General features: G+C 32.9%; 2 protein-coding genes across 2 annotated transcripts; both read right to left on the bottom strand.

The window, feature by feature from the left end:
• Nucleotides 1–8,310: 8,310 nt before the first annotated feature.
• On the bottom strand, nucleotides 8,311–9,513 carry LOC133316562 (uncharacterized). The gene is made up of 2 exons (XM_061518322.1): nucleotides 9,235–9,513; nucleotides 8,311–8,975 (listed from the first exon to the last, which is right to left on the bottom strand). Exons 1-2 carry the CDS (start codon nucleotides 9,357–9,359, stop codon nucleotides 8,621–8,623), a joined length of 480 nt encoding a protein of 159 aa, XP_061374306.1. The 5' UTR covers nucleotides 9,360–9,513; the 3' UTR covers nucleotides 8,311–8,620.
• Nucleotides 9,514–10,602: 1,089 nt separating this feature from the next.
• On the bottom strand, nucleotides 10,603–16,766 carry LOC133316561 (probable serine/threonine-protein kinase At1g54610). The gene is given in 8 exon segments (XM_061518321.1): nucleotides 10,603–10,807; nucleotides 10,809–11,039; nucleotides 12,327–12,444; nucleotides 12,846–12,946; nucleotides 14,553–14,780; nucleotides 14,944–15,261; nucleotides 15,386–15,670; nucleotides 16,106–16,766. Coding segments are annotated over 8 exon segments (1,656 nt in total). The 5' UTR covers nucleotides 16,415–16,766; the 3' UTR covers nucleotides 10,603–10,741.
• Between the last annotated feature and the right edge of the window lie 2,947 nt (nucleotides 16,767–19,713).

Here is a 19,713-nt window from a genome sequence, read left to right as displayed (position 1 = left end):
TATATATATAGAGGTATGATCATTTGACAGCTCGTCTGAGAGAGTTATTAGATCAAAAAAGATTAACGACTCTGATTGGCAAGCATGTGACACCATTGATATTTTTTGATCTAACAACTATCAGATGAAGTATTAAATTTAAAATTTGATACTGATATCAAAGGATGCTGTGATATATATATATATATATATAGCAAAGAATATAAGGAATATAATAATTCCTCTAAAATTGAATCTGGTGTTCAATGGGCGTAGATGAGTTGGGTATGGCTGGATTATTGTATTATTAGGGGTTGATCTTTTTTGGTTCTGATGCTATTTAAATTTACAATCTTATATTAAAAATATTGTGCATAATGATGTTCCACCCCGACACATGGATAGATTCGAATTGAGTCCCATGAAATATTATGTGACATACATTATCCGAAATGGATTAATAGGTACACTATTAAATATCAATTATTAATGCCTTAAAATGTCTCTTTGTAGAGAAAATAAGGCAAGTGGCATGTGGCATGTGGCTCAGTTGAAAAGTAAAGAGAGCAGTGGTAGCCTCTGCGTCAAAGCAATGGGACACAATTGTTTACGTTCATGAATTGAATGATAGGTTGGGGATGTGCATCACACGTGGAGCTGACTCATATACTCTGTGCTCTGTGGTGTGGTGCTGTCACATTCAGAATCAGATTCATTTCATTGGTACGTGTTCCAGTGTCTGCTTCAGCTTCTGCAGTTTTGTTCTGGATCTCTCTTCCTCTATGACTCAGATCAGACCATGCACTTTCTGGATAAGAAAAATTAAAAATTAAAAATTATTTATCATTTTTAGGTTGCAGACAAATTTTGAAAGCAAATGTATTATTCTAAGGATAAAGAAATTTTATGCAACTACTTACTTATTTTTCATTGGATTTTTAATTCATAATTAAAGTTTAAATTATGGATAAAATTAAAAAGGTTTATGTTTAAAATTGGAAGAGGTCTAATTCTATTTCCAAGATAATATTCTAAGTCCAACACCAGGTGTCAAATAGAGGTTCAATATCTTAATCTATATTGTATTAATTTGTATAATAATTATGAAATTTTGTAATTATATTTTCTAATCTATTGTAAATATATATAAATATAATTTTGTTATAAATGTTTTGTTTCTGAATCTTCTGGTGATCAGGTTTAATAATAAAATAATATAATTTCATGAAATAATTATAATTAAAATAAAATTATTCATGTGTTAGACATGGAAACAACTCCTCCCAGAAATATGCGTACTTCGTATATAAAAACTATTGGCTGATAATTGATGAGAAAAGGTATGAGTTGCTTCTTCCAGTCGGCATTTGGCAAATTAACTATGTCTTATTTGTTTTATTTTCTTCCAAAAAAAAAAATTTTGTGAGAAAAATTACTTTGAGGCCGGAAAAATTGAACACTTTCTTGTAATATTGTGACCAGCCTAATTGATTGAAACCAATTCTGGGGTGTTAGGTCGGTGAATCATGTTATGTTCCAATGTGCCATGGTCCTAGATTTGATAAACGCGTTTTTTTGTTTGACTAATTCATTGAATAGAGGGAGGGAAGGGGATGGGAAAGTGGGAATTTGGAAAGGAAAACATGTTTCTTCATTTCAGCATAGCAACATAACTTGTTTCTGTTTCTCTTTAACCAACAGTGAAGAAGGGTGCACGGTTGTCAAAATAACTTGGATTTAACAATCTCCTGTTTGGGGTGTGAAGAAACAATTGAAGTAACTCGTGTGTATTAACAGAGCTGGCAAAATGGGCCGAACCTGCCGGGCCGGCCCGCCCTGCCCGCCAAACGGGGCGGGGCGGGCTGAGTTTTCTAAACCCGCTGCCCGCCAAGCACGCCAGCCCGCCCGGGCTAATTTTTTTTTTTTTTTAAATTTTTAGTGTAAAATGTGACGGGCTTGGCGGGCAGCCCGCCCCGCCCGCCCAAACGGGACGGGGCGGGCAGAGATATCTAGTCCACCTTCAATGGCGGGGCGGGACAGGACGGGCCAGCCCGTTTTTTGGCGGGCAGGGGTGGGGCGGGGCGGACAGCCCGCTTTGCCACCTAACTATTTGATTAAAAGTTGATGGCCATTGGTATAGGCACTTGTCACATTTTGTAGGTATAATTCCAATTGGGATTCAGAATTTTTTTTTTAGTACTTATTCATGTGAGATCGAGGTCTGACATAAATATAAATACAATCAATTTAAATATAATATGAATAAAAAATTATGTTAAATTTTTCTACACGAATATGATCTTCCATTTTGCAAGGTGATATAGAGGTTTATTTAAGTGCACTCGATTAGAAGTGGCCAAATGGGTAACCCGTCCCAAACTGTCTCATTCCGCCGCCAACTCGTCAAAAATGGGCGGGCTCGCCCCGCCTAACATTTTGATACGGGTAAAAAATTTCAACTCACCCTATTTTGTGGAGGGTTTGCGGGTCAACCTGCTTAAAAAATAAAAATTAATTAAAAATTAAAAATAAATTATATTTTATTAATTTTATAATATTTCTTATTTTCATTTCACAATCTCTTAAGTATTTTTCTAATCTAAAAAATAAATGTATACTAATATTCAGTCAAATATTTTTTAGGATCTTATTTTTGCCTCAATATATGGATAACTTTTATAATAAATAAAGTTTTTCTTCTTTATTTTTTCTAGGGAAGTATTAAGATAAAAAAAAAAATTTCATATCACAAAAGCACAGTAACAATTAAAATACTACCTATTAGTTTAAAAGAAAAAAATTGACCCGCAGGCCAACCCGCCCCGACCCACTGTCAACCCGTTTTGACCCACAACTAAGCGGGGCGGTTGAGGTGGGTTGGTGGGTTGAAAAGTATAACCCAACCCGTCCCGTTTTGACGGGTTGACCCGTCGGGTTCAACCCAAATTGCCACCTCTAAACCTGACGGGTCAATCTGTCAAAACGGGGTGGGTTGTATTATACTTTTTAATCCACCAATCCACCTCAACCCGTCCTTGCTTAGTTGTGGGTCAAAACGAGTTGGCGATGAGTCGGGACGGGTTGGCCCGCGGGTCAAAATTTTTTTTTTTTTACTAATAGATAACATTTTATTTGTTACTAAGCTTTTGTGATATGAAATTTTTTTTATCTTAGTACTCCCCTGAAAAAATAAAGAAGAAAAACTTTATTTATTACAAAAGTTATTCATATATTGAGGCAAAAATAAGTTCCTAAAAAATATTTGACTGCATATTAATATACACTTAGGTTTGAGATTGGAAAAAACTAAAGGGATTGTGAAATGAAAATAAGAAATATTATAAAATTAATAAAATATATTTTATTTTTTATTTTTTTATTTTTTAGGCGGGTTGACTCGTCAACCCATCACAAAACGAGATGGATTGAGATTTTTAACCCATATCAAAATGCAGGGCGGGGCGGGTCTGAACGGCCGACCCGTTTTGCCACCTCTACTCTCGACGCATATTTCATTGGGTGGGGCGGAGGAAAGAGAAGGAAATAAAAGAGATATTTTCTATGGTCCAGGATCACTTAATAACTTGGTGGTGCCCCTCACAACATCAATTTTTTCTTTTTCTTTTTATTCCTGCTATTTTTCCTCTTTCTCAATTTTACTTTTCCATTTACATTAAGGGACCACTTAAAAAATGATGGTCCCGGAACATAATAGATGCTCTAAAGGAGAGACCGAATAGAAAGAAAAAAAAAAATTCAGGCATCACTTTTTTAATGAGAGGACCACCGTAGACTTGAACCACTTAATTTTTTTTCTTTGACATGACACCACCAACAATTTGAGATATATGTGTTCTTGACAGTTGACACCAACTCAATTTGCTTATTATGCAAATTAACACTACATAACAAGATATATGTTTTGACTTCATATTTTATGATGGGATATAGAAACAAAGCACTAATCCCTAATTCCTTATTTGTAGTTTTGTACTAATATTAGACTTCAGGTATGTTCTAAGGTGTGAAGATCTGTTCAGATGGGCAATAAGTAATGAGGTTGAATCAATATATCTACAAGATATAAGTATTTGTTTTAATTGTGTATTCTTTGTGAGGAAGGTGGAAGGTTGGATCAATCATTTGCATATGCATAATTGGTGTCTTATATTAAGTGGTGATGAGTAATAAATCCCGTCAACTTGGATCATACCTTGGCTATTTATACCATGTCGTGTTTGGTATGAGATGGAAATTTTAGGAAATTGAATGTTAACCATTTAATGCTTGGTAAGGATTGCGTTATTATTTTTTCTTATATTAATTAAATAAAAAAATAAATCATTAAATATATATAAAAAAAGAAATTAATTCTAAAAGATCATATTAATCACTTTCAACTATTTTAAGATATGTTTTTCATATATTTTGATAACATAATATTCTTTAATTATTAATTTATTTTTTTAAAATGAGCACCCGCCACGTACGTGAGCCTTAGGGGGTGTTTGGTTCAAGTTTTTGGAGAGGATTACCGGTAATCCTTCTTTGGTAAATGTAATTACCACGTTTGATAGAAGGAATAAGTTACGATTCCCGGATATCCAAGGATTACCGGTAATTTGATTTATAAAGAAAAGTCACTATTCAGATTACCAAAAATAATATGGTAATTCGGAATACCAATCAGAATACCAAGTAAAGGGAAAGCACAACAATAAATTTTGAGACAAAAATACCTCAATACACATAAAAATCTAGACCCAATCTATCAATTACAAAAGTAAAAATAGTTTGGGGTTATTTTTGTAAAATAACCTCATATTCCAAGTCATATTTCGTTCTAAACCAAATATGGAATCAGTAATTTTTACCCAGTATTCCCGATAATATTTTGGCGAACCAAACACATCTTTCGTAAGATTCCAAGTAAACTCAATTTCTACTGAATTCCCATTAATCATGATTCCCGGTCACCAAAAAATTTCTCCTTTACCAAACACACCCTAGAAGGATACAAATAGGGATAAACGGAGACGATGTGTTGTAGTGTAGGATTTGAAGTCATGTACTCTCCTGACATGTCTCACAGTTTTACTGATAAAATTATAGGTATTATTTTTCTGCAGCATAGAAATAAAAAATGGAATTTATTAATTTCTTTTTTTAAAAAAATTATCAGGATTATTCGTCGTATTTATTGTCTTTTTTTTTGTGTTTTATGATAGACAAATTATTTCTATCATAACTGTAGAAATAGTTTTTCCCTAAAACTGTTCCATAAAGACTTATTCATAAGTATTTATCAATAAAACTTGTAAGAATAAAATAAAAAGTAATAATTTATAAATAAGCAAAATACTAATATTTTTGAGACATATTAAAATAAAGTAATTTTTCAAGTTATGCAAATAAATACACTTCAATTGTTATTTTAGAAAAAATGAAAAGTTAAAAAGGATGAAAAATAAAATAAAATAAATAAAATAGTAGATAAATTTAAATAAGTTTAAAAAATTATCACGTAACACTTATGGTAGAATAACTTTTATTGTATATATGGGGGGAAATTGTTTTTGATACAGAAATTTTTTCTATGACACTTAGAGCCCGTTTGTTTAGACTTCTTAAAAAAGTAATTTTTATCTCTTTCTTATTTTAGAAGTGCATTTTATAAAAGTTAAAGCTATTTATAGTTTTATAAAAAAAATTAGTTTTTGAAAAAATATTTGGCTTTTGACTTCTGCTTTTCTTAGAAGTTAAAATTTTTAGCTTGTGAAAAAAGTAAGTTTTTGGCTTTTTTGTGACTTCTACTTTTTTTAAAAGCAGATATCCAAATGAACTAAAAACAAGAAGTGTTTTTTTCTTAAAAAAATAACTGTTGAAGGAAAAAAAAAGCTTATCCAAACGGGCCTTTAGGGGTGTTTGGTACGCGGTATTCTTTAGGATTTTTAAGAAACTGAATTTTTCTAAATTTTTAATTTTCGGAATTTATCGTAAAGTGAATATAAAAATCATATTTAAGAAAATCGAGATTCCCGGATAAAAAAAAATTTCTCCTTTACCAAACGCTCCCTAAAAAAAAGAGAAAAAATATTAGTGGAATTTCTTTATTTTTATGTGAATGAGACAGAATATATATATATATATATATATATATATATATATATATATATATATATATATATATGATCCTTTGACTCTGGTGTCAAATTTGAAGTTTGACACCTCATGTGAGAGCTGTTAGATCAAAAAAGATTAACGACTCTGATTTGTAAGCATGTGATATCATTGATCTTTTTTGATCTAACGGCTCTCGGATGATCAAAGGATCATATCTCTATTATATATATATATATATATATATATATATATATATATATATATATATATATATATATATAAAAGACCGACAGACAAATAAATTTATACTCGAGAAATGATTATTAACAATATTAAAAGCATAAGTTAGAATCACAGAATTGTCGGCTCACAGAAAGTCAAGTAATTTTTTTTTTGTAAAAATTATTTGTAAATTTGTACAGTATCACATTAAAAATTTGGGGTTTTAGTTTGTCTTTTAACATGACCAGAAAAACTTTCCTACATACAATATTTTGTGGGGTCCACACTTTTTAAAGCAAAGAAAAAAAAAAAACTATGGCACGTAAAACGAATCTCTATAACATTACACAATCACTTTTTCTACAACATAACTCTTAGGGGGCGTTTGGTATGCGGGATTTTGAGGGATTCCCGGAAAACTGAATTTTTCTAAAATTTTAAATTTTCAGATATTATTGTAAACTGAATGCAAAAATCATATTTTTAAAAATCGAGATTTCTGAACGAATAAAAATTTCTCTTGTACCAAACACCCTCTTATAAAACCCTAAAAATTTATATAATATTCACAACGAGAATTGACACATCTAATTGTACCTTTTCCTCTTTGTTAATCGTGGTTTGGATTTGATTATTAAATTTTTCGCTTATAAAAGGACGTGCCTTTTCTTAATATAAAATTTCATAAAAAATAATAGGGAAAAACAATTCTTACGTTGTAGGAGAGTTCTCTTCTCATGTTAGTGAGAGTTCGTTTTGCGTGCAATAATTTTTTTGTTTTCTTTATTTTTTATGTGTGGACCCCACCATGAATTTGAGTGTAGGAAACTTTTCTTCTCTCCAATAACACGAGAAAAATATTACCCAAAATAATATAATGTCTAACTATTAATTGTTTTGTTAATCTTTAGTTATTCCCGGATATAATATTTCTTCTATAAAATAGAAACAGTGATCATTTTGTCACGTTTGGCCAACAAAATTATCAAACTGTCACGTCAACAGTAAATTTTCACGGAATGTCATGTGGGATAATTCGCTACACTGTGTAGCAAAATAAGCTTGCAAATAATTCGCTACACAGTGTAGCGAATTATGTCACGTCAGAATGCACAGTCAGCAAGAATGACACGTGTCAAGCAGGTAGTAATTCGCTACCATGTGTAGCAAATTATGTTCGCAAATAATTTTTTGACATGTGACATACTTTCGCAAGAAAAAAGCTGACGTGTCATAATTCGCTATCACTGGTAGCGAATTTGGTCTGCAATATGACCATATGTCACGAAATTATTGGCCACGAAATTCGCTACCAGTGGTAGGAAATTATGACACGTGGCAGTCTGGTAAAAAATACTGTTCACGTGATATTTAGATAAAAAAATTGACAAAACGTGACATTTTGATCACTGTTACTATAAAATTTCGTCAACACTAATTTCAGGATATTTTTAATGTAAGTTTGGTTTGCGAGTGTTATCCAGAAATAGGTTACAAAGATCAAAATAAAATAATTAAATAAAAAATATAAACATTTAATATATCAATATTTTAGAAAATATTAATTCTTTTTTAAGTACTAAAATGAAACAATAATATTATATTCATTACTTAACGTTTAATAAAACTCTAATTCTATTTAATGACCCTATCCATTAAGGCAAATGGCCATACTGACAACTCACTTAGGGCCCGCTGAAACGTATAGGACATTCATGGTGCATGTAGATATGCACTCATTGCGACAACAACCCAATTAGTAGATCGAATTCAAATTATTCAATAATTCATGTGAAGACCTCGAGATCCTTATCACTTTAAGGCATCTATGAGGATGACTGGTCCCTGCCTACACATTACGAGGTTTTTAATTTTATTTATTTATTTTTGTTTTTTGATAGTAAAATATTAGGAATAATGGATAGGTGGTTTGTCAAATTCTATAAACATCATTATTTTTTTTGGAAACATATAAACATCATTATTAGGGCGTTGAAATTGGACAGGTACAATTTATTTTATTTGTTTATTTCAAACTATTGAACAAGTACACTTTAGATGCTTTTTGATGTACCATTTATCTAACAAGAAACAATCACTAGGGTCGGGTTTTCTCATGGCATTAGTAGTACTAGTACCCACTACCCATCATATAATATAATAACTTTTTGGTCCAATATTACAAGATCTCCTACTACTACAGACACAATGAACATATAGTTCCATAATTTCAGAAAATCTTTTGGTTTATGCATTGGTTACTGTTAGTTAGCATGCATGAATCTGCCCACCAACCTTAATAAGGAGGTGGGGCTCCTGGTGGGTAATCAGGAGGGCCCACTGGATCATAAGAAGGTCCAGGAGGGCCCATTGGACCATAAGGAGGGGCAGGAGGTCCAGGAGGGCCCACTGGATCACCCGGAGGGCCAGGAGGAACAGGAGGCCAATAAGTGGCAGGAGCTACTGGTGGTGGCGACATGGGAGGCCCAGGTGGGCCAGGCAAAGGCGGCGGAACAACTGGATCCGGTGGAGGTGGAGGCGGAGGCGGGGGTGGGGGCGGTGCTTGTGGTGGAGCCACTGGAATTGATGGTGGTTCAGGTGGGGCGCCAAAACAGTCTTGGAACAACCAACAACAGCAAGCTATGTAGAAACTGTCAAAACACAAGAGAATTGGAATATGGTTAACAATTTATGTAAGGGGAGGGTTATATTTACAAACTTTTTGTTTATAAACTATACTATGTTTTTTCAGGAGAACACTAGGTTACACTATGTTCTCCAGGAGTACATAGTGTAATTTGCAAAAATTTGTGAAATTTTTTTGTGAATAGATCATTCCCCTTTAAATATAATGGACCTTAATGCTAACACATATATTAACTAAAACCAAGAAGAAAAAATGTTACCAACCAAGAAGATATGGTGTTACACAGTCCATGAAAGAAGTTGCCAAGAGGGGAAGGTGGGCCGGGCCATGAACCTGGATAGCCCGAAGGCCCAGGCCCTCCAGGAGGTGTTGGTCGTTGTGGTCTCATTCTTAGCTTCCAAGAACTTGCAAGCTCACCCCCAGTACCACTGAAGAGACCAAGCTGATAAATGACTCAAAAACACACCCATTTACTGATGCTATGAATATGAATATCTATATCTCACTCTCAACACGGTATAACTCATAGTCCTAGAGCTGAGAGCTGAAGCAATAAATATATAGAGAGACACAACCCATATGAATGAAAGTGGTACTTATGTTATCCATGGCTGCCACGTGTCCTTGAAACACCTAAAAATAACAGATTTGGAATCTAACTGTCAAACTCAGCAACTGCTATTCTTCAATCTACCTTTCTTTGTGTTTGGGTTGTTAACTTTTTTTAAGATGAAAATATAAATGGCACCAAAATTTGGCAATGTAATTGATGGAGAAAGTGAGAACTTAAACAGAGGGAAGGGCTATAAATGGGAGAAGGAAGATTTTAGGTATTGGAAAGTTTTCATTGTAGAATGGTAGGTCAACTCGGTCGTTGACACGTTCCATTGTCTCATCCAAAACCAAACTCAAATGGAGGACAATGATTTGACAAAATGAAACCCCACTAAAAAGAAAGGGAAAAAAAAGTGGGGGAAGTCAACAGAGGAGGAAGAAAGTAAAATGGCATAAGATGGATCTCAATGTGACACTTTTGAATTCTCTCAGTGAAGCCTAGCCTGCATACACTAAGATATAGATTATCCATAACCATCACTAAGGCTATTTTCATAATATCTAGTTCCACTTCTACCTCAATGAGATCAGAGCCAACCATAGATTTTGTATTTTAAGCATTGTTTATGAAGTGGTTAACTCCATCTTACATGAAATTGAGCTCTGGAAAAAAAATACTTCTGATAAAGAACTTGAGTACAGATTTAGCCTCGCACTCAAATGCTACGAGAAAATCACATAAAACCCAAAAAACAAAAAATATGTCTTCCAGGATAGTTGATAATCATTATGATGATATTGATACCAGAAGCAAATATCAGCTCTCTCATGCAAGCTATAAAAACTTGACATTTCTTTTACTATAAACTTTCTTTGATTATTCAATCAAAAGGCATTCCAACAAGAATCCAAGTTCCATTTTTGAGTTTTTTTTTTTTTTTTACCCTCTCACCCAAACATTAAAGGAACAACATAATTCCAACTTTAATTTTTATTAATGTTCATGTGACCTAATTGAACTTGTTATTTGTTAACTTGAGAAAAAGAAAAAAATTAAGATATACAAGATAAGGGAATAAACCTCTGATCATTGAGAAAGAGATGGGAGCAGGAAATAAAATATCTTTTACCTCCAAAACCAATGGCTTTAATACTTCTAAAAATAATGATTTGGTGTTATACTACAAGAATATTTCTTTGTCAAATGACACATTCTTATCTTTTTGAGTCCTCCTTTGATGACTTTGATTGTATATACCCATCACCTGCCATGTTTCTTCTTTCTCCTTGGTACAGCCACACCAGCAGGATCTACCAATGGGCCAGACCAGGTTTGAATATTTGCTTTAGGTTGTGAGAAGTTTGTGGAACTGAATGGAACATCAGGAGGATCAAAAGCTGGATCCATGTGATGTGAAGAACCCAAAGGATAGCCTAGAGTTCCATCTTGGTGGGGAGGAGGAAACTTCTCACTCTTGCTCTTAGCATTTGCATGTGTGATCAGTCGCCGTCTCTGTAGCAAGAGTTAAAACATTAACACTGTTCAATATATAAAGGTAAGCTTTGATATAACACAATTATCTGGAACAACACTTAAAATTCCAAGAGGGATGCATGTACTTAGGTTTTGCAGTAATACTAACTGTTTCTACAACCAATGCAACCAAATTTTCCAAATCTAAAGAAGCATTCCAAAAGATGGCGTCAGAACAGTTCAATCTGCACTTGCGACCTAACTTATATTAGGCTATGGATTAAAGAAAATATTTTAGGCTATGGATTAAAAACAAGTAATAAAATAAAAGACAAATCCTTTTATTTTATGCACTGCATTGGAACAAATTTTTAAACCATTAAAGCATACAAGAGTACAAGGCATCATACACCTCTAAAGGAATTACCAAATATCCTTATGTTAAGGTAATATATCATGTGCTGATTTTTATATAAGCTAAAATATTTATTAACCTATTTTTAAAGATGATTTCAAGTCTCAGTAAAGATAATCTATTATGTTAAGGAAATGCCATGACTTGCTTGTTCACATGCACATACAAATGGTCCTGTCGAATAGAACCAGTGATATAAATCAATGCCTGCTTATGACTGTTGCCATGTCTTTAGTTTATATAATCGTTAAAAAGGAAATATCAGGACGAGACTATATAATCAGATCATTATAATATTTAAACCGAACTAAACTAACTTCATTTGCACACCATCTTTCTACCCATTACTAATTTTCAGTTTTCACACATTAAGACTTAAGAGACAATGAAGCCTAAACTGCTACTCGTCTTTGGATATTGTCATGTCTACAAGCCAAAGAGTGAAAATTAATAAAGAGGCAAATGTATAAACAGATGAGAAGGGATGGAAATAAGAGGAGATTCATGACAATAGATGACTTTTAGTTTCTACAGCATTTGGGGCACATATATACAGCAAAATTTTCCACCAAGACTTTTGAAAGGAAAAAAAAAAAAAAGTTTTCACCAAGACAAAATTCCACCCAAAATAACATCATGTAAACTCTTCTACATCAGTAAAAATGATAACTGAGTAAATTATTAACTCGTGACATGAAAAAAGAAGGAACCAAACTTGTTCAAACTTCAATCAAATATCCACAAAGACTGCATGCAGCCAAGTGAAAAATAATAAGAAATGGATATCGTTATATATATCAACTTGACATTTACTTCATTACTGATAATCGATAAATTTATTAATTTTTCACATTAAGCATAAGCAATACGAAATACTTGCTGGAGTGAATGAGGTGCCTTATCAGACATACATCAATATTTGCTTGCAGTTCAGCATTGGCCTCTGGAACTGGAATTCCCCTCCCAATGCGCTCACGTTGACGAGATTTCTTGACACCATCAGCATTAGCTTTGCCAGCTGCTCTCAATCTACAGTCATGACATATTGAAATGTGAGGATTTTCATTGTGTCTCCTGAAAAGAAATATCTTCTGCTCCCTCCAGTATCATGAAGAGGTGGAGTAAAGATGGAGAGGAATGACTAAATAAACAAGTCCAAGTTACATACATGCCTAGCAAGTTCCTCAATCAAATAAAGGAACTTGAAGAAGAAAGAGAATTGAAATGAACAAGTGCAATATAGCAGAAGTAAAATTTAAAATGGATAATTATAAAGACATAAAAAGGACACAAAAGCAGAACCGAGCCAAGCATAACATGGTCAAAACTTAATCAACATGCAAGCTTTTTGGTAAATTTTTATAGAATTAAGGGTTTCATCATATTGTCGACGAGACAATCTTTGAGATGTCAAAAGTAATTTAAGCCACCTTCTAGCCTCTTCATCCCGTAGCTTCGCATCCATCTCCTTGCTCGGAGGATATTTTGGAAGGCTAGAGGGCTCACAAGCATACGGTTTTGTTGTAAAGAACTGCAAAAGAGAATCAAAGAATGTCAAACTAGGATCCTTACATCCAATTATTCAAACGCCATAAGGATTGCAAGCACAGTTCATCATATCTCAATCTTAAAACTATACACAATTGCCAACAAATAGCTATCTCTGTCACTTCCCATGAGAAACAAGCAACCCCACTTCTAACGCAGTATAGAGTTAAAAAAGAAAAGAAAATAAAGTAGTTTTGTTTGTTGCTTAAAGGGGGAAAAACAGTCAAAATTGATTGTAGTAAAGTTCAGCAGTTCACCCATCCATAGGTTCATTTTAAGTTAGTTTATCATCATTTCCGAACAAAAGTTTTACATATTTGTTCAGGATTAGCATAGGAATGTATTTTATAGAAATCAATCTTGATAGTTGCTACTTGCTAGTCTTATGATAAACATCGCAAGAGTAGAGAATTAACAAAAACAGAGATTCGTGATATGTAAGTAAGCTTGGGTATGATGAAGATGCTACGCACAGGTTTGGTAAATTAGTATACAAGTATGACTGATGGGGAGGGAAAACTGGATCCAAACAGGTGATCCAAAGCAGCGTAATGACCAGGATTACAGAGAAGTTAAAGTTTGGTAAGAAACAGCCAAATTCATATTGACTGACAATTGATAATCCAACAATTGACTAGGTCATACTGGCCTAATTGTTTAACCGTGCCTACCAAGTCTTGGAATATTATACTCAGTCTAACTGGACACGTGACAAATCAAGAATGAAACTACCTAGAAGATGAACAGTCCAAAATTTCAGAGTTTATTTGAACAAAAACCGTAGTGCAACAGCTAATTAGATAATTTGGTCTGCAACTGGCATCCAGAAGATCGCTTATTTCTTTGTTTGAGAATTTCAACAAATGTACACTTTCAACACTAAATTTTATCCAATGTGACACACAAGTTTTTAAAAGATAAATAGTTATGTAACAGAACTCCAGAGCTTCCAGTGTTATGAAAAACTCATGACAAAAATGTTAATTAAATAATTACCAGAAAGATGCACATGGTGCACTCTGCTACAGTTTGGTGTAACCTATGCTTCACTTTGCTGCATTTGGTAAGAGCATAACTCTTGTATCTTTTAGGATGTTTCAACGGCATAACACTTTGATTTGGGATTAAATTGGGAATATGGTTTCTATCTAGTGAAAAGCACATGGCCTTTTTAATGGGGCATCACTAACAGATATGTTGAGGGATTAGGAAGCTTCCTTCCATAGATTATTTTGTTTTTTCTATTTTGTTCTTTTGATAAAGAGTTTTCCTATACCTTCCTCTTTTTGTAATTCTTTTTTAATTTGTTTTAATAAATTTCTTCATTTATCAAAGAAAAAGAAGAGATCAGATACTGAGTAATTACGACAAAAACATATTTACAAAAGCATGAGCAGTGGGGAAAGGAAGAAAAGTCATCCAACTAATCTAAGAAGGATACAAAGTTAGGGTCATTCTATTTAAGAATTAAACATGAACAAGAGCACCCAGTCATGCAGCTGTAGCATTCCCAAACAAAAAAGAGAGAAAAGCAAAAGAAATTAGGTGATTTCACCACATTAATTTAGTCAATTCAATTATTATCTTACTTCACTATGCAATGCAGCAGTGGCAGTCAGCCGTTCAGCCGGATCGATTGAGAGAAGGGTCTCAATTAGCGGCAGGGATGATGGTGGAAAATCTTTAAAAGTGTCTGCTATGCATCGCTTGTATGACTGTTGGGGCTTAAAAATAGTAGCATGTGGCAACTTTGACTTTTTCCAATATTCTTCAGAAGGGGAACCACATAGCTTAAATATCTTATGTAGCTGCTCCACCTGCGAAGCATGAAGGATACCATATCAGCAAAATCTAAAGCATAAATCTCAGCCACAGACAGCAAAATCTTGCACCGGACTAGTAAACTGGATACATTACATATTATGCTCTTAAAAGGAGCATTTATAGAACCTATATAATGTATCCAGTCATAGAGATTACCTCCGTTCGACCAGGCATAATAGGCTTTCCAGCCAATAATTCTGCAAGAATGCAGCCAGCACTCCAGAGGTCCACTCCTACACCATAGTCAGTGGCCCCAAGAAGAAGTTCTGGAGGTCGATACCATAAAGTCACCACTCTACTAGTCATAGGGTGCTTGTGATCAGGATCAAAGAAGGACGCTAATCCAAAATCAGCAATCTTAAGGATTCCTTCATTGTCAATAAGAAGGTTTGACCCCTTTATATCACGATGCAGCACATGACGGTTGTGACAATGTTCAAGCCCAGAAAATAGCTGATGCATGTAACATTTTACCTAAAATACCCAGATATGACCATAGATAAAAGATCCACCTCAAGGAGCAACCAAAAAAAATAAGCTTGAATCATATATTTCAAACAACAAGAACATGCACTTAGATAAATAAATAGGCCAAAACCTGAGGCTCTGTGAACTTAATTGCTGGGTTTGTAGCCAGTCCAGCCAGATCATGCACCATGTATTCAAACACAAGATATAAACTGCATGACATTCTAGAAGTCACTAAGCCTTCCAGTTTGACAACATTGGGATGATCCAGACGACGCAGAATCAGAATCTCTCTGGCCATAAACTTCACACTCTCGGGCTCTAAATTGTCAAAACGGACCTTCTTTAAGGCAACAATTTTCCCCGTTAACATATCCCTAGCTTTGTAAACATTGCTGTATGTACCTTGCCCAATCTGATTGCAAAACAGTAAAGGCACCAATGAGAGATTCAATCTTTGTCAGGTAAGTATATAGGAAAATTAACTTTTAGACATTTTGATGGAAGACTTTTCAATTTATAAGTTCCAATAATAAAAAGTCAAAAATCCATATTTACTATTTTTAGGTGTTGCCTTTGCTTGCATTCAAAAACCAAACATAAACCCTTCTTTTGAGCCAAAATTCCTCAAGTTATCTTAAAACTTCAAAGAGAAATACAGTAACACAAACATCATCTTTTTAAGGAAATGAGCAATGAAAAACATAAGAACAGATCACACTTTCTTAAAATCCAAACAACAAGATCATATTATCACCACTCACCAACATCATCAAATCAAAATATCCACATACTCAAATCGAAAAATATATATAAAAAAAAAATCCACTGAATCAAAGGTGCCCTTTACCTTATCAAGTTTCTCAAAAGTATCAGCCCTTCTAGGGGTCAATCCATTGATAGCTTCCCCAGCAACCTTGGAGAGCCAAGATGGCCACCCTGCAGCTACCTGCTCACCATGAACATTGTTAGGTGGATTGCTCAACCTCGGATTCGGCTTAGAAGATCTCCTCCTCTCTCCCCTTGGCCTTGTCCTCTTCTCTTCTCCTCCACCTTCCTTCTCATTCTGAATCTCTCCTCCACCAACCTCTGCTTTTCCTTCTCTCACTTCCTCTCTCCTCTCCTCCGCCGATGACTCTTTCCCAAACACACACCCCATGTCTCAAAACATCTCATTTACTCCTCCTCCTCCATCATCACGCTCCCACACTTGCACCAACCACATTTTCCCTCACTTTCTCGCCATCCAAACACACCCCTCCCTAAAGAACCATTCAGCCTTGTAAAACCCTAATGATAAATCTTGACAAGCTGGAATGTGCAAACACTAATTCAAAAGACCCTAACTTTTGCAGACAAAAGTGAGAGAGCAATGATATGAAGACACCCCACAAATTGTGAAGCAGTAAAAGAAAATAAGACCAGTGTTTTTTTCTTTTCTTTTCTTTTTCTTTTCAAGGTGGGTTTTTTATTTTAATTTTTTTTTAATTTTTTTTTTTTTTTTCTCCTTTTGGTTTTGGATATGGAGGAGGATCAAAGTTGAAACAGTTAAAAGATGTAGTTGGGTCCTACCCGATTCATGGATCAATGAAAAGAAAAGAATGTTTTATAGAGAGAGAGAGAGAGAGAGAGATTATGGGGTGGATCTCTTCTTTTTCTTTTCATGTTCTCTCTCATAGCAACAAGCAACAATGGTCTATGCATTTATTTTGACTCAAAGGAAAGAGGACCAAAAGGGAGCAAAAAACTGTACCTATAAATTATAACCTTCTCTCTGTGCCTAACTCAGTTTTTTCTTCAGTACTGTGCTTGGATCAAGGTGAAGAAGCTTCCATTGTAAACTTTAAGGTTCCAATCAAAGTAATACACAAAAATCAGAATCAAGTACAAGGGAAGTGTTTATGCTAATATATTCACAACAGTGGTTTTATTTTTATTTTTATTTTTATTTTTATTTTTTTGGTTTTTGTTTCTTGCTTGCTTGCATGTGGTAAAAATATAATTGGCTAAGTTGGTGGGAAGGTGCATTGGATCCAATGTACACCTCATAAGTTGATATGTACTTTATTACATTTTTTTGGGGCCAGTTTTGATGGCCTGAAGTTATAACTTAGACGTTAGAACATAGCTTTAAGGACAAATGAAGGATTTGCTCGGTTGGTCAAGATTTATGATAAAAATAAGTGACAATTAAAGCATGTAGTTATTAAAATAATATGGGTTTAGTGTTTTTCCATGAATAAAATTATCTTTTGTAATTCCAAAGTATGTTTTGGGGTTTAATAAAATAAAAATATTTTGAAAAAATTTATATTATAGGAAAAATATAATTTTCAAAAGTCTTTCAATCCAAAACAACTTCATCTTAAGTTATACGAGATAATTCTATCTACTATGAATAAAATAAATTTCTAGAAAACTTTAATTTTTTGTGTAAAAAGGATTTATGATATTGACACAACAATATGCGTTTATTTAGAGAAATATAATCCCCAAATAATAAGGGAAAGATGTTTCCATTGTTATAAAATAACATTGTTTTGGGTTTGCACCACTTTATATTAAACCCAGAGATGTAATAAGGACAAATATATATATAGAGAAAAATATTTATCATTTTAAAAAACACAATTATATAATATTTTTAATAAAATAATCGTGTTTTGGTATATATTTATGAGTCTTTTATATTCTTTCTCCTTCACAAAATTAAGAGGAGAGAAAAAGAGAGTACTATAAAAATAAGAATGTAAAAAGTTAACAAATATATACAAAAACATAGTCGTTTCATTCAAAATAATATAAAGTTATGTTCTTTAAAATAATAAAAAATTTGTTTATAAATTAATTTTAATAATTTATATAGAATATATGGTCAAGTCATTTGTAATGTAATGCATGTTTGGAAAAAAAAAATTCAAATAAAATATTTTTTTTTTCAAAAACTCTTCTAGAAAGTTGTAATTAGAAGTTTATCTAAACAAACGTTTTCTCTTGGAGCCAAAAAAAAAAAACAAAGCTGGATAAATTATGCAAGGGGAATACTAGTTTCATTTTATATGAGATTATTTTTCTCATGTTACCGAGAGAAATTAAGTATAACCTATCATTAAAAGGTAAAAAAAAAAAGTAGGTGAGATTTTTGAAGTAAAAGAATATGAAATAATTATCTCATGTAAAATGAGAGTATTATTTTTCATTATGTAATGAATTGAAATATAGTTTATTTTGAAAGTGTATAGTTTTTCAATCATAATACAAATGTAGGAAATTTAAGTATGAATTCTAAGTAAATATATAGATTAAAAAAAAAAACTTCACATTAAAAATGAATTGACAAAGTAAAAACTTTACTAATTAGACGTTATATCATATTCATTATTGTAAAGAGTATATGAACTTATAGTTAAAAAGAATATTGATGGCAATATGAATAAAATAAAGTCTCACATTAAAAGAAATAATAAAAATTTTAGCAAAAGTATCCGTAAATTTGCATCAAGGTATATACAATATAATAAAATTTTCTCTTGTAACCTACTCACATGAGAAATAACACGGAAGGGGTCAATATATTCTACTTGTCTAGGACCAAATTAAGCCCACCTACCTTAACAACCATCCCTGTCTTATTGTAGCTGTCCTTATAATTCAACCTTTCAAACCTTAACGAAAAAGATAGTGGATTACGATAATGTAAAGCAATTAATCTTACTTGTCCAGTTTTGTATATTATTCACATAATAAGTATGGCAGAAGAAAATTGCATAACAATCTCACAACATTACCATGTACCACATAATTGGTACTCAATGGGTGGATCACACACCGCTGTTTCAAGCATTTTCTTTTTGCTTTTCATAGTATTTTTGGATATAATAGCATATTATCAAGTACTGACACTTCAAAAATTTTGACGTGTAATGTCTGATACTTCTCGACGCTCATCGACACTCTGACACTTCCCGACACTCCAATACTCATTGCAAAAACTCAAAAAAAAGTTCAAAGTTTACGTTGCATTGCATTTTGAGTTCCAACTATTAGATTCTTTAGATTATAATTATCATTTTATTGAGTTTAATATACACATTTGAGATATCTTATGTTTCTTTGTAAAATTAATGAGTTTTATAAGTTTAGCTTTGTTTTTTTGTTAATTATTGAATATTAAATATAACATATACTATATAAATTAAAAATATTATATAATACCAAAACGTGTCCTAACGTATCAAAATTTAATATTTTTTAGAATTAACATATCAGAATATCGTGTCGTATCGTATCCGGTGTCTCGTGTTGGTATCGGTACAACATAGATGACATAAAGCGATTTAATTAAAAGAAAATCTGTTTTGAAAGTTTGGAACGTTAATAGAATAGATGTAATGCGCTTATCTTTGATTTTTTATTTATTTTTTCATTGTTTTCTTTTCGAAAAAAAGTTATTAATAT

The sequence above is a fragment of the Gastrolobium bilobum genome, unplaced genomic scaffold (genome assembly GCF_033153095.1).
Source record: "Gastrolobium bilobum isolate Gb01-03AN ecotype WA unplaced genomic scaffold, APGP_CSIRO_Gbil_v1 utg8498, whole genome shotgun sequence".
Taxonomy (NCBI): Eukaryota; Viridiplantae; Streptophyta; class Magnoliopsida; order Fabales; family Fabaceae; genus Gastrolobium; species Gastrolobium bilobum.
Note: the sequence above shows the minus strand (reverse complement) of the source record. Positions and strands in the feature narration are given on the sequence as shown.